Source organism: Dipodomys ordii, unplaced genomic scaffold, assembly GCF_000151885.1.
Source record: "Dipodomys ordii isolate 6190 unplaced genomic scaffold, Dord_2.0 Scaffold1, whole genome shotgun sequence".
Classification (NCBI taxonomy): Eukaryota; Metazoa; Chordata; class Mammalia; order Rodentia; family Heteromyidae; genus Dipodomys; species Dipodomys ordii.
In genome coordinates, this window is record NW_012267217.1 from 52,258,304 (window position 1) to 52,272,272 (window position 13,969).

The 13,969-nt window shown below is 40.6% G+C and overlaps 1 protein-coding gene and 1 pseudogene across 4 annotated transcripts in view; one reads left to right on the plus strand and one right to left on the minus strand.

Annotated features, from left to right (window-relative positions):
* Positions 1–13,969, minus strand: part of Usp37 (ubiquitin specific peptidase 37) — a 75,536-nt gene that overhangs the window by 10,026 nt on the left and 51,541 nt on the right. For all 4 annotated transcript variants that reach the window (XM_013011726.1, XM_013011708.1, XM_013011717.1 and 1 more), the window contains 4 exons: positions 12,717–12,972; positions 7,209–7,375; positions 2,603–2,663; positions 425–540 (listed from right to left, as the gene is read on the minus strand). In XM_013011726.1, coding sequence (XP_012867180.1) covers positions 425–540; positions 2,603–2,663; positions 7,209–7,375; positions 12,717–12,972 — 600 coding nt within the window. The remainder of the gene's footprint in view (positions 1–424; positions 541–2,602; positions 2,664–7,208; positions 7,376–12,716; positions 12,973–13,969) is intronic.
* LOC105982201 lies at positions 2,754–3,263 on the plus strand (annotated as a pseudogene).

A 13,969-nucleotide genomic window follows, 5' to 3' on the forward strand; every position in this document is an offset into this window, starting at 1 on the left:
AAATTATTTAAATACAGATACAGGTTGACCCATTGCAACAATGAGATCTACAATACGCTATGTTGAAAAACAAACTTTACAATTTAGGCTGGGGGTGAGGGGAAGAGTGTACTTGTGGAGATGGGAGGGAAGGGATGGTATGGGAAAAACAAAGGAGGAGGCAACAATACTTGATAAGAAATGTACTCATTACCTTGCTCATGTAATTGTAACCCCTTTGTACAGTATTTTCACAATAAAAAACTTACTAAAAAATTCAGAACTTAAAAAAGCAATATACATAAAAAAGATAAGATGAAGATCATTTGATGGTTGCTGGAAGGCAAAAATGAACCTGTGGTAGATACTGAAAGTGGAATCTCTGATTCTAAAGAGCAGAAGCAACACCGATAATCTGAAATTTTTACTCAGGGGTGAACACTACCTCAGCATTTCTTTTCAGTTCCTCTGCTTCTGCTTCGGTGTACTCCATATCAAAAACATCCTCATTGCCAGAGTCTTCATCTGAGCCCAGTGCATCCAGAAAGGAGTTGTTAAACTCTGAAGAACAGAAAGACAAAATCTTGTAAAGGTTCTTAGAGTACACCGGATGGTAAAAGAGCACATTTTATCATACTAAGAAAATATTACACATAATATTATTAGGATTCTAATTCACTTATTATCCCACTCTGAGGAGTAACATTATAGATACAGGTATCTGTAAAAAGAAATATTCCCTTTTCTTTTTTTTTGGTTTGGTCATGGGGCCTGTGCGTGTATGCAAATGTATATATAACATGATAGGACTATTTGGGGGGGGGTTGAGGGAAAAGTCATGTTGTATATATTTACACACACACACACACACACACATACACACGTTTCTCTCTATATATGTACACGTTGCATTCAATGGGTGTCTCTTGGGTTCGGTAGTTGTTTCTTTTGCTGTGAAGAAAACTTTTTTCCCTTTGCCAAGAATTGGGGTTTAAACTTAGGGCCTTGTACCCTCTCTTGGCTTTTTTGCTCATAGCTGGTGCTCATAGCTTGAACCATACCTATAGCCAACAACTAGCTTACTTGGAAATGAAATAGTTTCATGTCTTGCTGACTTTTCTGCCTGGGCTGGTTTCAAACTATGATCCTCTGGGTCTCAGCTTCCTGATTACAGGCTAGTATAACAGGCCTGAGGAACTGGTGCAGAAACTTTTTAATTTGATGTAATTTCATTTGCCGATTCTTGCTCTTACTTTCTGGGTAACTAAATTCCTATTCAGAAGATAATTGCCTGTACTTATAATTTCCAGAGCTTTCCTGTAGTAAACTTAATGTTTCAGGCCTAACTTCAAGTTCTTTGATGTACTTGGAGTTGATTTTTATACAGAGACACAGTTAGGTTTCAGTGTGCTGTAAATAGACAGCCAGTTTTGCCGCACACTTTGTTCAAGAGGCTATCTTTTTTGAAGTGCACATTTTTGACTCCTTTGTCTGGGACACCTGTAGCTGTGTGGCTTTATTCCTGGGCTGTTTTTTTTGGGGGGACGGCGTCCAGTCATGGGGCCTGACCTCTGGGACTGGGTGCTGTCCCTCAGCTCTTCAGCTCAAGGCTAGCGCTCTACCACTTGAGCCATAGCTCCATTTCCAGCTTTTTTCTTTTTTGCTTATGTGGTGCTAAGGAATTGAACCCAGGGCCTCATGCATGCAAGGCAAGCGCTCTACCACTGAGCTACCTTCCCAGCCCTCTAGGCTGGTTTTTGTGGCAGTACAAAGCTGGTTTTTCTTTTCTTTCTTTTGGTGTACTGAGTTTTGAATAGGACCTCACCCAGCTTACTTGGTTAAGCACGCTAACACTTGAGCCACCCCTCTAATCTCTAAGCAGTTCTTGTAACTATGGATCTGTGGTATAATTTGAAGTCTGGTATTGTGATACATGCAGTGTTGCTCTTTTTACTAAGGATTGCTCTTTCTACTTCCGATCTTTTAGAATTCCATATGAAAATCTGGACTGCCTTTTCTTTTTCCATGAAAAATGACATCAAGAATTTGAAGAGTATTACAATGAAGCTGTACATTGCTTTTGGTAGTATGGCCATTTTCTTTTCTTTTTTTTTTTTTTGCCAGTCATGGGGCCTGAGCTCTGGGCCTGGGCGCTGTCCCTCAGCTCTTCAGCTCAAGGCTAGCACTCTACCACTTGAGCCACATGGCCACTTCTGGCCTTTTCTGCTTATGTGGTGCTAAGGAATCGAACCCAGGGCCTCATGCATGCAAGTCAAGCACTCTACCCCTGAGCCAGTTTCCCAGCCCATTATGGCCATTTTCATAGTATTAATTCTGCCATTCCATAAACATAGAAGATCTTTACATTTTCTGGTGTCTTCTTCAATTTCTTTCTTCAAGGTTTTTAGTTTTCATTGTAGAGCTCTTTCATTTCCTTGGTTAAATGTCCTTTTATTAACGTAACATAAAGCAGAAATTCAACCTTAACTCTTACATTTCATTTAAAGTACACCAAACACACAAATTCAAAATACACTTTTCTTTTACTATTTCCACTGGAGAATTCATCTTTATTTAAGAAAAGAATTCCATTTAAAAAATGTAATTAAAATGATCTTCATACCTTGAAGACTTAATTCTGTAGCTCTTTTGAGGTCATCATCTTCTTTCTGTTCCCAAGCTTCCTAAGGGATAAGAACTGAAGTTTAGATGTTTAAAGAGATATCAGTGCAGCTGTCCTGTGTGGAGTTTGTCTCCCTGCCAGTTCTGCCCCAATGGCTGCCCCAAACTGTGACCCAGCCACCGCCATTGATGGCTGCCTCCAGTAAAGGAGTCAAGCCCAGCAGAGGTACCACCTGGGGCCCTGTGGTCAAGCAGCAACAGAAGCTGATGACCCTCATAATGTCTGGTGCCTTCCCAGAATCAGGCAGCCTTTTCAAATGGGTAGGGACTATCCTTGGAGCACCTGGCACTGTATACAAAGACCTGAGGTACAAGCTCTCCCTGGAGTTCCCCAGTGGCTACTCTTACAACACACCCACAATGAAGTTCCAAACACCTTCTACCACCCCGATGTGGACACCCAGGGAAACAACTGCAAAGACAAGTGGTCTGCCTTGGATGATGTCATGACTATCTTGCTCTCTATCCAGAGCCTGCTAGGAAAGCCCAATATTGAAAGCCCTTTGAAAACACAAGCTGCCAAGCTCTGGGAAAACCCCACAGCTTTTAAGAAGTACCTGAAAGAAACATACTCAAAACAAGTTGCTGGCCAAGAGCCCTGACCTGAGCTGTCCAGCCTCTCCTGTGTTGTCTGTTTTTTCCTTAGATTATCTGTCCTTTTCCCTGACTTCTGTACAGGACTCTGTTATCTTGAGCTGGGTTGTTTTTGTTATGTTTCTCTTTTTTAAGTCTTTAAGTCTTTATGATGTATATTAAATAAATAACATTTTGGTTGTCTTGGTAAAAAAAAAAACTAAGTATATTTAATGAGTATAAAATTAGCTTCTCTGAAAATATTTGCTAATAATGTTTTCTATAAACATTACTAGCATATGGATATTTGGAATATGACCTTCTGAGGGATAAAGAGAAAAAGTTCTTTATTTTTTCCTTTTAAACATTTCCCTGGAGGTTGAAAAGGTTTAAATGCAGCGGGGCACTAGTGGCTCATACTTGTAAACCCAGGTACTCAGAATGCTGAGATCTGAGGATTGTGGTTCAAAGCCAGTCCAGGCAGGAAATTCTGTAAGATTCTTGCCCCAGTTACCCACCAAAAAGCCAGAAGTGGAGCTGTGCCTCAAGTGGTAGAGCAGTGGCCTTGAGCAAAACAGCTCAGGGACAGCACACCCTGATCCTGAGTTTAAGCCCCAGTATCAGCACACACACAAAAAGGCTTAAATGCTTTTTTCCTCTTATTAGTGACATTTATTTTGCCAGCCAAATATAATTCAATGTAACATGATTTCTCTTCTCCTCTTTCTCCTGTCCACACCCCATGTATGTATGAATTGGGGCCTGGGTGATATCCCTGATCTTTTTCATTCAAAGTTGGTGTATTATCACTTGAGCCACAGGTCTACTGGCCTTTTGGTGGGTCAACTGGAGATACGCATCTCATAGACTTTGCTGCTTGGGTTTTCTTCAAATTGTGATTCTCAGATCTTGGCATCTTGAATAGCTAGGATTTGTGGCATGAACTTCCTTTCTTCTCACATGTATATAAATGGGATGCACAGTAGGCAATTAGCAATTGCTGTCTACTTTCCCCCCAGATTTATAGCATTTGTTAATTTCTGTGACTTAAATGAAATACTCCTACCTACATGCCACTGAATGAACAGTGGAACAGAGGAGTGTACAACTGCTTTTCTGAGACGATGAGTAGCCACCTATATCTTGCACATACTGATCCTTTATGTTACAGCAAGATGAACAATATATCCAGAAGATATTTGTTTGTACATTTATAGTTTTATTCTTGCTAGTGAAATAAAACACATAGTAGTTGTTTGGTAGCAATAACAAATGAATGTCTTTGACTGTTACTGTTTCGAATTATCTGAGGTTTTCTTAGGAAAAAATGGTACAGTTAGGACTAAGGATTATATATAGTTCAGTGGTAGGAAACTAGGCTAGCATATTCTAGGCTCTGGGTATGTTTCCCAGCATCAGGGCAAGAGAAAATAAAAATACTTTTTTTTTTGGGTCCGGTCATGGGGTTGGAACTCGGGGCCTGGGCACTGTCCCTCAGCTCTTCAGCTCAAGGCTAGTACCACTTGAGCCACAGCACCACTTCCGGCTTTTTTCTTTTTGCTTATGTGGTGCTGAGGAATTGAACCCAGGGACTCAGGCATGCAAGGCAAGTGCTCTACCACTGAGCCACCTTCCCAGCCCTAAAAATACTTCTAACTTCTGAAAATGTCTCAAACTCAATGACCACTTTAATGATAAAAAGAAAGTAGACAATTTTGGCTATAACAAAATTTCCTTTTCATCTTAAAAGATAATCATCAATTATTTAAAAATTTATCTTTCTGAATAATTTATTCTAAAATCATAAGATAAAAGCCTCCTTTTTTAGTTATTAAAAAAATGATGTATGTAGACTAAGTATTCCTTCTTACAACCCTATCTTCACATCTGGGAAAAATAGGCTAACTTTAAGTAAGCTAATAAATAAGGCAAAAGCCTTTCATCTTTGAAAATGAAGTGGCAGTGAAGTTTTCCTTTATTGTACTATAAGGAATTCTTGCTAAGAAATTAGACTTTGGGGAAAAAAAAAGCTGGCTCAAGTGGTAGCGAGCTAGCTTTGAGCTGAAGAGCTGAGGGACAGCAACCAGGCCCAGAGGTCAGGCCCCACAACCGGACTCCCTCAAAAAAAAAAAAAAAAAAGGAAATTAGACCTTGGGCTGGGGAGGTGGCTCAGCGGAAGAGTACCTGCCTTGCATGCATGAGGCCCTGGGTTCCATTCCTCAGCACCACATAAACAGAAAAGGCTGGAAGTGGCACTGTGGCTTAAGTGGTAGAGTGCTAGCTTTGAGTTAAAGAACTGAGGGACAGTGCCCAGGCTTAGAGTTCAAGCCCTATGATGATCAAAAAAGAAAGAAAGAAAAGAAATTAGACCTTAATTTTTTTTAATATTAAAAAGAATGCTTTTTTTTTTTTTTTTGGAGGGGTGGTGGGTTGGCCATGGGGCTTGAACTCTGGGCCTGGACGCTGTCCTTTAGTTTTTTTGCTCAAGGCTAGCACTCTGTAACACTAGAGTCACAACTCTACTTTTGGCTTTTTGGTGGTTAATTGGAGTTAAGAATCTCATGGATTTTTCCTGCTCAGGCTGGCTTCAAACCATGATCCTCAGATCTTATCTTCCTGAGTAGCTAGGATCACAGGCACGAGCCACTGGTGCCCAGCTACTAACTACAATTCTTAATCTGATTCACTTAAAAAAAAAAAAATCAAACCTGGGGCTTTGCACACGCTAGGCTAGCACTTTACCATTGAACTATACCCCCAGCACTAGTAAGTTTTCACTAACATGACTTGGATTGCAAAGGAGTAGACACACCATGAAAATATCACTTATAAAAGTTAGATAATGCATCTGTACAAACCAATTAGCCTAAAGGAGTAAAAACTAGGAGCTGAGAATGATAGCTCAGTGGAAGAGTTTGTCTAGTATGTATGAGGCCATGGGTTTGATACACCACACTATAAAAAAATGAAATAAAAAATGAATAGATTACTTCATATTACTATCACCTAAATGTGAAAGTTAAGATTCAGATTACATTCCTGAGAATTTTATGTATAAATAGAACTAAGGAAAAGAAAGATTTATAACGTGAGAGAAACAACTAAAACAAATATACTGTCTTAAAATATTGATAAAATCATGGTGGTATATCCCTCCCTCTGAGGTTTCCAAATCTCCCTCTCTCCTTGCCTTTCTTCCCTCCCTATCTCCCTCCCTCCTTCTATTCCTTCTTTTTGTGGTGTTGGGGTTTGAATTCAGTACCTCAATAGACAATTACTCTACAGCTTGTTTGTTGGAGAAGAGGGCCTCAATATATGGCTCAGGCTGAAGTGGCTCTGTAGTCTAGGCTGTAATTCATGATCTTCCTAAATGCTGTAATTACAGAGCATCACTACACTTAGATAACATTGGCTCTTTCTATAGCCTGCAGCAGTTAGACTAAGAACAATCTCTTTCTTGCTGGGCACCAGTGGTTCACACCTGTAATCCTAGCTTCTTAGGAGGCTGACATCTGAGGATTGTGATGCAAAGCCAGCCCAGGCAGGAAAGTCTGTAAGATTCTCCAGTAAACCACCAGAAAACTGGGAGTGGCACTGTGGCTCAAGTGGTAGAGTGCTAGCCTTGAACTGAAGAACTGAGGGACAGCGCCCAGGCCCAGAGTTCAAGCCCCAGGACTGACCAAAAAAAAAAAAAAAAGAATCTCTAATATCCCATTTTGTTTTAGTACACAATGAATTACAGTATGGAACATGAAACATTTTGTTGCATTTGGATTTTTAAAAAATCTACTAATGTAGCCATTTCAAAATCAAAAAGTCCCAAACAAGTTCATGTACTGTTTTTAAAGTGAAATAATCTTACTGTATGATAAATCATCTAGAACAATGTCTGATAGTAATTGCCAACACATTAGAATGATGATCCTATTTCTCAAGAAAGAGAGATGGAGGAGGTAGCAGTAGGAGTCTCTTACTTGCTCTTGAAGGCTCTGAGCCAATGCCTGCTGGAGCTCTTGTTCTTCTCTTTCATGTTCCATATCATACTGCTGGAACCAATCAATCTCTCCCTGAGATCCTTCTGGAGTTTTGTTTTCTTTATTCTCATCACAATCTTTCGTTATCTCAGTAAAACTAGCAGGCTCTGTGAAGTCAGAACATAGCATTATTTTGGAAAATTCTAATAATCCCAATTTTCTCAACTACAGTGACATCTACTGTTCAAAGTATCCTAACATCTAAACCTTTTTTGTGCTATATAATTCATCTTTTTTGTGTGTGTTGGTCCTGGGGTTTGAACTGAGGGCTTGGGTGCAATCCTTGAGCTTTTTGCTCAAGGCTAATGCTCTAACCACTTGAGCCACAATTCCGCTTCTGGCTTTTTGGTAGTTAATTGGAGATGATAATCTCACAAACTTAACTGCATGGGCTGTCTTTGAACCTCCGTCCTCAGATCTCAGCCACCCGAGTAGCTAGAAATACAGGTAAAGGCAGCAACATAAGATTCTCAGATCTCAACCTCCTGAGCAGCTAGGATTATAGGCATGAATCACTGGTGCCCAGCAAGCACTTGTTTTCTTAAAATATCCCATAACTCCTAATGCTTTTGAAATAAAATTCCAAACCCCTAAACATGGCTTTAGGTCTTAGAAACTTGGACACTGGCCAACTCTCTATCCTCAGCTCTTCTTTCCCCATTTCACCAGCACCATGCTATAGTATGTAGATCATCCTAAACTTTTTGAGGTCTATTAGCTTACCACAGCCTTTTTCAAGTCTGAGCCTTTGTAAACAGTATTTCCTCTGGCGATGTCTGGAGACTGAAACCTTCCTTAGCCAGCCTTCCACTCCTCAGGTAATTTATCAAATAGCCAAATTATTAGTCTACAAGTATTTACTGAAAATCTACTATGTGACAGGAATTGTTTTAAGCAGGGAAACCAGTGATAATTAAGTTAAAGTAGCCCTTGCTCAAGGAGCTCAAGTACAAAGGCTCTAGGAATGACCTTAGTACATCTTAAATCACTTTTTTAGTCACAGCTTTTTGTTTTGTTTTGTTTTTTGGTGCTAGTCCTAGGGCTTGAATTCGGCCTGAGTGCTGTCTTCAAGCTTCTTTTTTCTTTTTCTTTTTTTTTGTCGGTCATGGGGCTTGAACTCTGGACCGGGCGCTGTCCCTCAGCTCTTCAGCTCAAGGCTAGTGCTCTACCACTTGAGCCACAGTGCCACTGCCAGCCTTTTCTGTTTATGTGGTGCTGAGGAATCGAACCCAGGGCCTCATGCATGCAAGGCAAGCACTCTACTGCTGAGCCACCTTCCCAGCCCCTCAAGCTTCTTTTGCTCAAGACTAGTGCTCACTTTAGCCACAGCTTCACTTCTGGCTCTGTTGGTAGTTTAGTGGAGCTAAGAGTCTCATAGACTTTCCTACCCAAATTGGCTTCAAACTGACCCTCAGATCTCAGCCTCCCGAGTAGCTAGGATTACAGGTGTGAGCCACCAGCTCCTGGGTACAGTTAAGTTTTAAGTGCAAGAATGACACAGTGTGATTTCTGCTCTAGAAAAGTATTATTCTAGATGCTTTGTTCATAAAGTTTGTAGGGGCAAGAGTGGAAGAATCATTATTTAGGATCAGTTGTAATGATTCAGGCCAGATAATGAGAGGCGAGAGTTATTGCCATAAAGATGTAAGTGGTTGAATTTGGAACATATTTTGGAGGTACAGTTTACTGGTTTTATTGATGGAGTGAAGTAAAGGAGGTACCATTTAACAAAGAAGTTTATGAATAGTCTCGGTCAGGGTCATCCCCTTCAACAGTCTCACGTCCCTATTGCTTGCCTTTTAATCTTAGATAGAGCCACATTTCCACTTCCAACTTTTTGGCAGTTAATTGGAGAAAAGTGTCTCTCTCAGGTGTGTCTGCTTGGGTTAGCTTTGAACTGTGATCCATAGATCTCAGCTCTTGAGTAGCTAGGATTACAGGCTTAAACCACCAGTATGAGGCTAGGTATCAATTTGGTATTTCAGAAATATCTGAGTTCAAGGCCCACAACTGACAAAAAAAAAAAAAAAAAAGGGGGCCGGGCGCTGGTAGCTCATGCCTGTAATCCTAGCTACTCAGGAGGCTGAGATCTGAGGATCGTGGTTCAAAGCCAGCCCGGGCAGGAGACCGTGAGACTCTTATCTCTAATAAACCACCATAAAACCGGAAGTGGCGCTGTAGCTCAAGTGGTAGAGCGCTCGCCTTGAGCTGAGGGACAGCACCCAGGCCCAGAGTTCAAGCCCCATGACCGACCAAAAAAAAAAAAAAAAAAAGAATCCGAGGCTACGGTACCATATGAGCTCATTTAGGAGAGAGAACTTAAGTCGAGAAGATCCTAGAGACAGTGTCCTGAGACACTCAGGCTCAGAAAAGAAAGAAAACTAAAACAAGTAAATGAGGACCAAAAAAAAGCACAAAAGGTGCTATGGAAGACTAGCAAAATAAGTTTATAAAGTTCTAATGTTCAACACAGAGTGGTAGGAATGAAAGCCAACTTAGAACAGGAAGTGTTAACAAAATTGGCAGTGTTCAGTGCCCATTTAAAAACTGTAGTTGTGAAACAGAAGAATCCAGTCAGCATTTTCATTTTTTCCCACAACTATCTTCAGTTGTTTAGTGCAAGCACAGAAAAGGTGGCTTGTTGAATGGTAAAATGTTTTTATTTTTGTAGTAGCGGGCACCCCAGGCCCTTTTAGTTTTCTAATTATTTTTTGGATATAGTCTTGTTATTTTGCTTGGGATTGGCCTATCAATTCTCCTATAGAATGTTCCATATGGAATTTCATATGTGCACCAACATGTTCTGATTAATAGCTCTGAGATGGGTCTCCCTACCTTTTTTTTTTTTGGTGTGGGGCCTAAACTCTGGGCTTGGGCACTGTCCCTCAGCTCTTTAACTCAAGGCTAGGGCCCTACCGCTTGAGCCACAGCGCCACTTCCGGCTTTTTCTGCTTATGTGGCGCTAAGAAATCAAACACAGGGCCTCAGGTATGCAAGGCAAGCACTCTACCACTCAACCACCTTCCTAGCCCCTCTCCCTAACTTTTTGACTGGGCTGACCTTGAAAAGCAATCTTTCCCAGCTACTGACAGAAAAGGGAGGAAGGAGGCAAAAAAGATACCAAAATATGGCATATAGGCTAATGAAACAAACAGAAAAAAGTTAATGGATTGAAGGTTTTATTGTTAAAGTAAGAATATGAGATTAAGCTAACAAAGAGAGGTTCCAGAAGGAGTTATGAAATAAAGATTCCATGGGCTAGAAATGTGGCTTAAATAGACTGCCTTCCCAAAGTCCTGAGTTCCAACTCCAGTTCAGATCCCGCCTTCCCATATAGAAGACTTCAAAGGTAGTGTAGTTACCAAAGGGTCTCTGAAGTTTTAGTATATACCAGAATCATTTGGAAGAATCTAGAAATCTGTTATCAAATCAAACTGCTGGGCTGCACATAGCAAGTCTGGGATGAGGCCAAAAAGTTTTTTTTCCCCTCAGTCCTGGGGCCTGGGCACTGTCTCTGGGCTTCTTTTTGCTCAAGGCTAGCACTCTACTACTTGAGCCACAGCACCACTTCCAGCTTTTTCTGTTTATGTGGTACTGAGGAACCCATGGCTTTATGCATGCTGGGCAAGCACTCCACCACATTCCCAGCCCCCAAAAGCATTTCTAACAAGTTACCAGTAATGCTAGTGGTCTGGAGCCATGCTCTGAGTAGTATCTGTCTAGGCTATGACTTTTGTAAATGAGGTATTAAGATAAAGAACTGACAAAATAGTCTGTTCAAGGTAACACTCATGAGGATGTTGTTAAAGGCCCCAAGAACATCAATGGGAGAAACTAAAAGACAGCTACAGGATGAGTGATACATATGAATTCTGTTATCATGTATTTCAAAGGATATGGTATCTTTGTAAGATGGAGGAAGACAAAGCCAAGTGCTGGTGGCTCATGCCTGTAATCCTAGGTACTCAGGAAGCTGTGACCTGAGGATCATGGTTCAAAGGCAGCCCAGGCAGGAAACTATGAGACTCTTAGCTCCAATTAACCATCTGAAAACAGGAAGCAGAGCTGTGGCTCAAAATGGTAGAGCACTAACCTTGAGCAAAAGAGTACGCACTGGGATAGTGTGTACCCAGGCCCTGAGTTTATGCCCCAGGACCAACAAAAAACAAAAGAAAAAGGAGACAAACAATTGGAAATAGCACTTGGTAACAAGGAACAAATCTTGAGGCCATGCTTTTTAAAAAAGAATTCTTCCTTTTAGAGACAATGAAATTCTTACTACTGAAATGATACAATATCTGGAATTCATTTTAAATAATCTGGAGCTTAGGGTAAAGTAACTTCAGGTAAATACTGATAACTATTATTATTATTGTTATTTGTTCTTATACTGGGGCTTGAACTCAGCCTGACAGCTGTCCCTGAGCTTTTGTGCTCAAAGCTAGTGTCCTACCACTTGAGTCACAGCTCCACTTCTGGTTTTTTGGTGGTTAACTTGAACTAATCTCACGAACTTTCCTGCCTGGGCTAACTTTGAACCATGATCCTCAGATCTCAGTCTCTTGAGTAGCTAGGATTACAAGAGTGAGTCTACCAGTGCCTGGCTATTATTGAAACTGCGTAATATGGGCATAAAGGCTAGGAGTAGGTTCACTGTAATCATCCCTTCCCATGTTTATCTTAACTCAATACACTTTTTCTGCATGTTAAAGAAAATGAAAGGGAAAAAGCAGAATAGCAATAGGTGTTGTGATGCATGCTTATAATCCTTGTACTTGGGAGACAGAGGCAGGAGGATCAAGGCCAGCCTGGACTACACAAAGGGTCAGTCTCAAAAAAGTAGCAGCAGCCGGGCGCTGGTGGCTCACGCCTGTAATCCTAGCTACTCAGGAGGCTGAGATCTGAGGATCGCAGTTCAAAGCCAGCCCGGGCAGGAGAGACTGTGAGACTCCTATCTCCAATAAACCACCAGAAAACCGGAAGTGGGGCTGTAGATCAAGTGGTAGAGTGCTTGCCTTGAGCTGAAGAGCTGAGGGACAGTGCCCAGGCCCAGAGTTCAAGCCCCATGACCGACCAAAAAAGCAGCAGCAGAAGAGGGAATCACTTTAGGTTTCAGATATAATAATAAGCTGAATAGAATGATGAGGTTGAAGAAACAGGAAATATAGTAATAAGTCTGTTCTCCCCAAAGCTGCTTTAGTTGTAGACTGATTGTTGATTACTTTGAAAATCTCAGTGTACTGAGATTGAAATGGAAAATCAAGAACTTACTAACATAGTTCCTTTGTTAACTTTAGGATGTTGTAGTTCTGAAAAAAAAGAACTAAGAGAGCTAGAGGCAGGATATAAATCAGGAAGAGACAAAAACACTAACAGAAGCCATTTTTTTTCACCTTAAGGCTCTGGGATACCATTAGGCTATATGATGTTTTTCTTCATGAAACCTACCTGGCTCTGATACTGCTCTGGGCTTCTCAGTTTCCACAGTGTCTGGATTCTCAGGCAATTCTTGAACTTCATCTTCTGCAAATCCAGTGTCAGGGCTGTTAGTTGGTTTATCATCATCTTCATGACTGGGTGTTGGTGAAGCTTCTCTCTTACTGATCTCTAAGACAGCTGCTAGCAGCTCTTCTTCACTCATCCTGTCAAAGCCTGAGTTCTCCAATTCAGACTTATCAGACTCTGTTTTGCATAGTTTTGCATCCTGAAGAAGAAGAGTTACTTTTCTGAGGAAGCTGAAATATCTACAATTACAACAAACTTAAGAGTTTAAAGCAGGAATCTTATTTCTAAAATCCCCCTCCCCTTTTTTTCTAATGGTTTAAGGACTTAAACTCATGTCCTCAAGCTCTTGCTTGGCTCCCCCCCCCCTTCCTCATGGCTACTCTGCCACTTGAGTCATAACTCTGGTCCAGGTTTTATTTTTATTTTTCCTGGTTAATTGGAGATAGAGTCCTGTAAGCTTTTCTGCCTGGGCTAGCTCTGAGCCACAATCCTCAGATCCTAGCCATCTTACAAGCATAAGCCACCTGTACTCGGCTAAAAATTCCTTCTTTAGTACTTTGGGTTATTTAATAATCAATAACCAACATGAAACTTCACAGGCAAACCTAATTTAAAAAATAACAGCTACATAAGAATGCAATATATTTCTTGATTACAAGTGTTAAGTATATTTTACATAGAATTTATAAAATATATAAAAATTGATAAAATTAAATCTATTTTTTAAAATCTAACTAAGTTCTGGTATATTTTTGTACACACACACACACATACACACGGATATTCTGTTTATACGGATTATTCCATTCTAATGTTAACTGGTCTTAAAAGAATAAAAGCTATAATATACACAAACACATGAAATTATTTTGTGGATAACTTTCTTTTTGAATTTCTGACTTTACTTCCCATTCAAAGTGAGTAATTACAAACTACTGCTAGTTTTGTGTGTGTGTGTGTGTGTGTGTGTGTGTTGGTCCAAGGGTTTGAACTCAGGGTCTGTGTGCTATCCTTGGGCTTCTTGTGCTCAAGGCTAGTGCTCTAGTGCTTCACTTCTGTTTTTTTTTGCTAATTTAGTAGAGATAAGATTATTTTACCTGGTGCTGGTGGCTAATGGCCCACGCCTATAATCCAAGCTATTCAGGAGGTTAAGACTTGAGGATTGTAGTTCAAAGGCAGCCAGGGCAGAAAAGTCT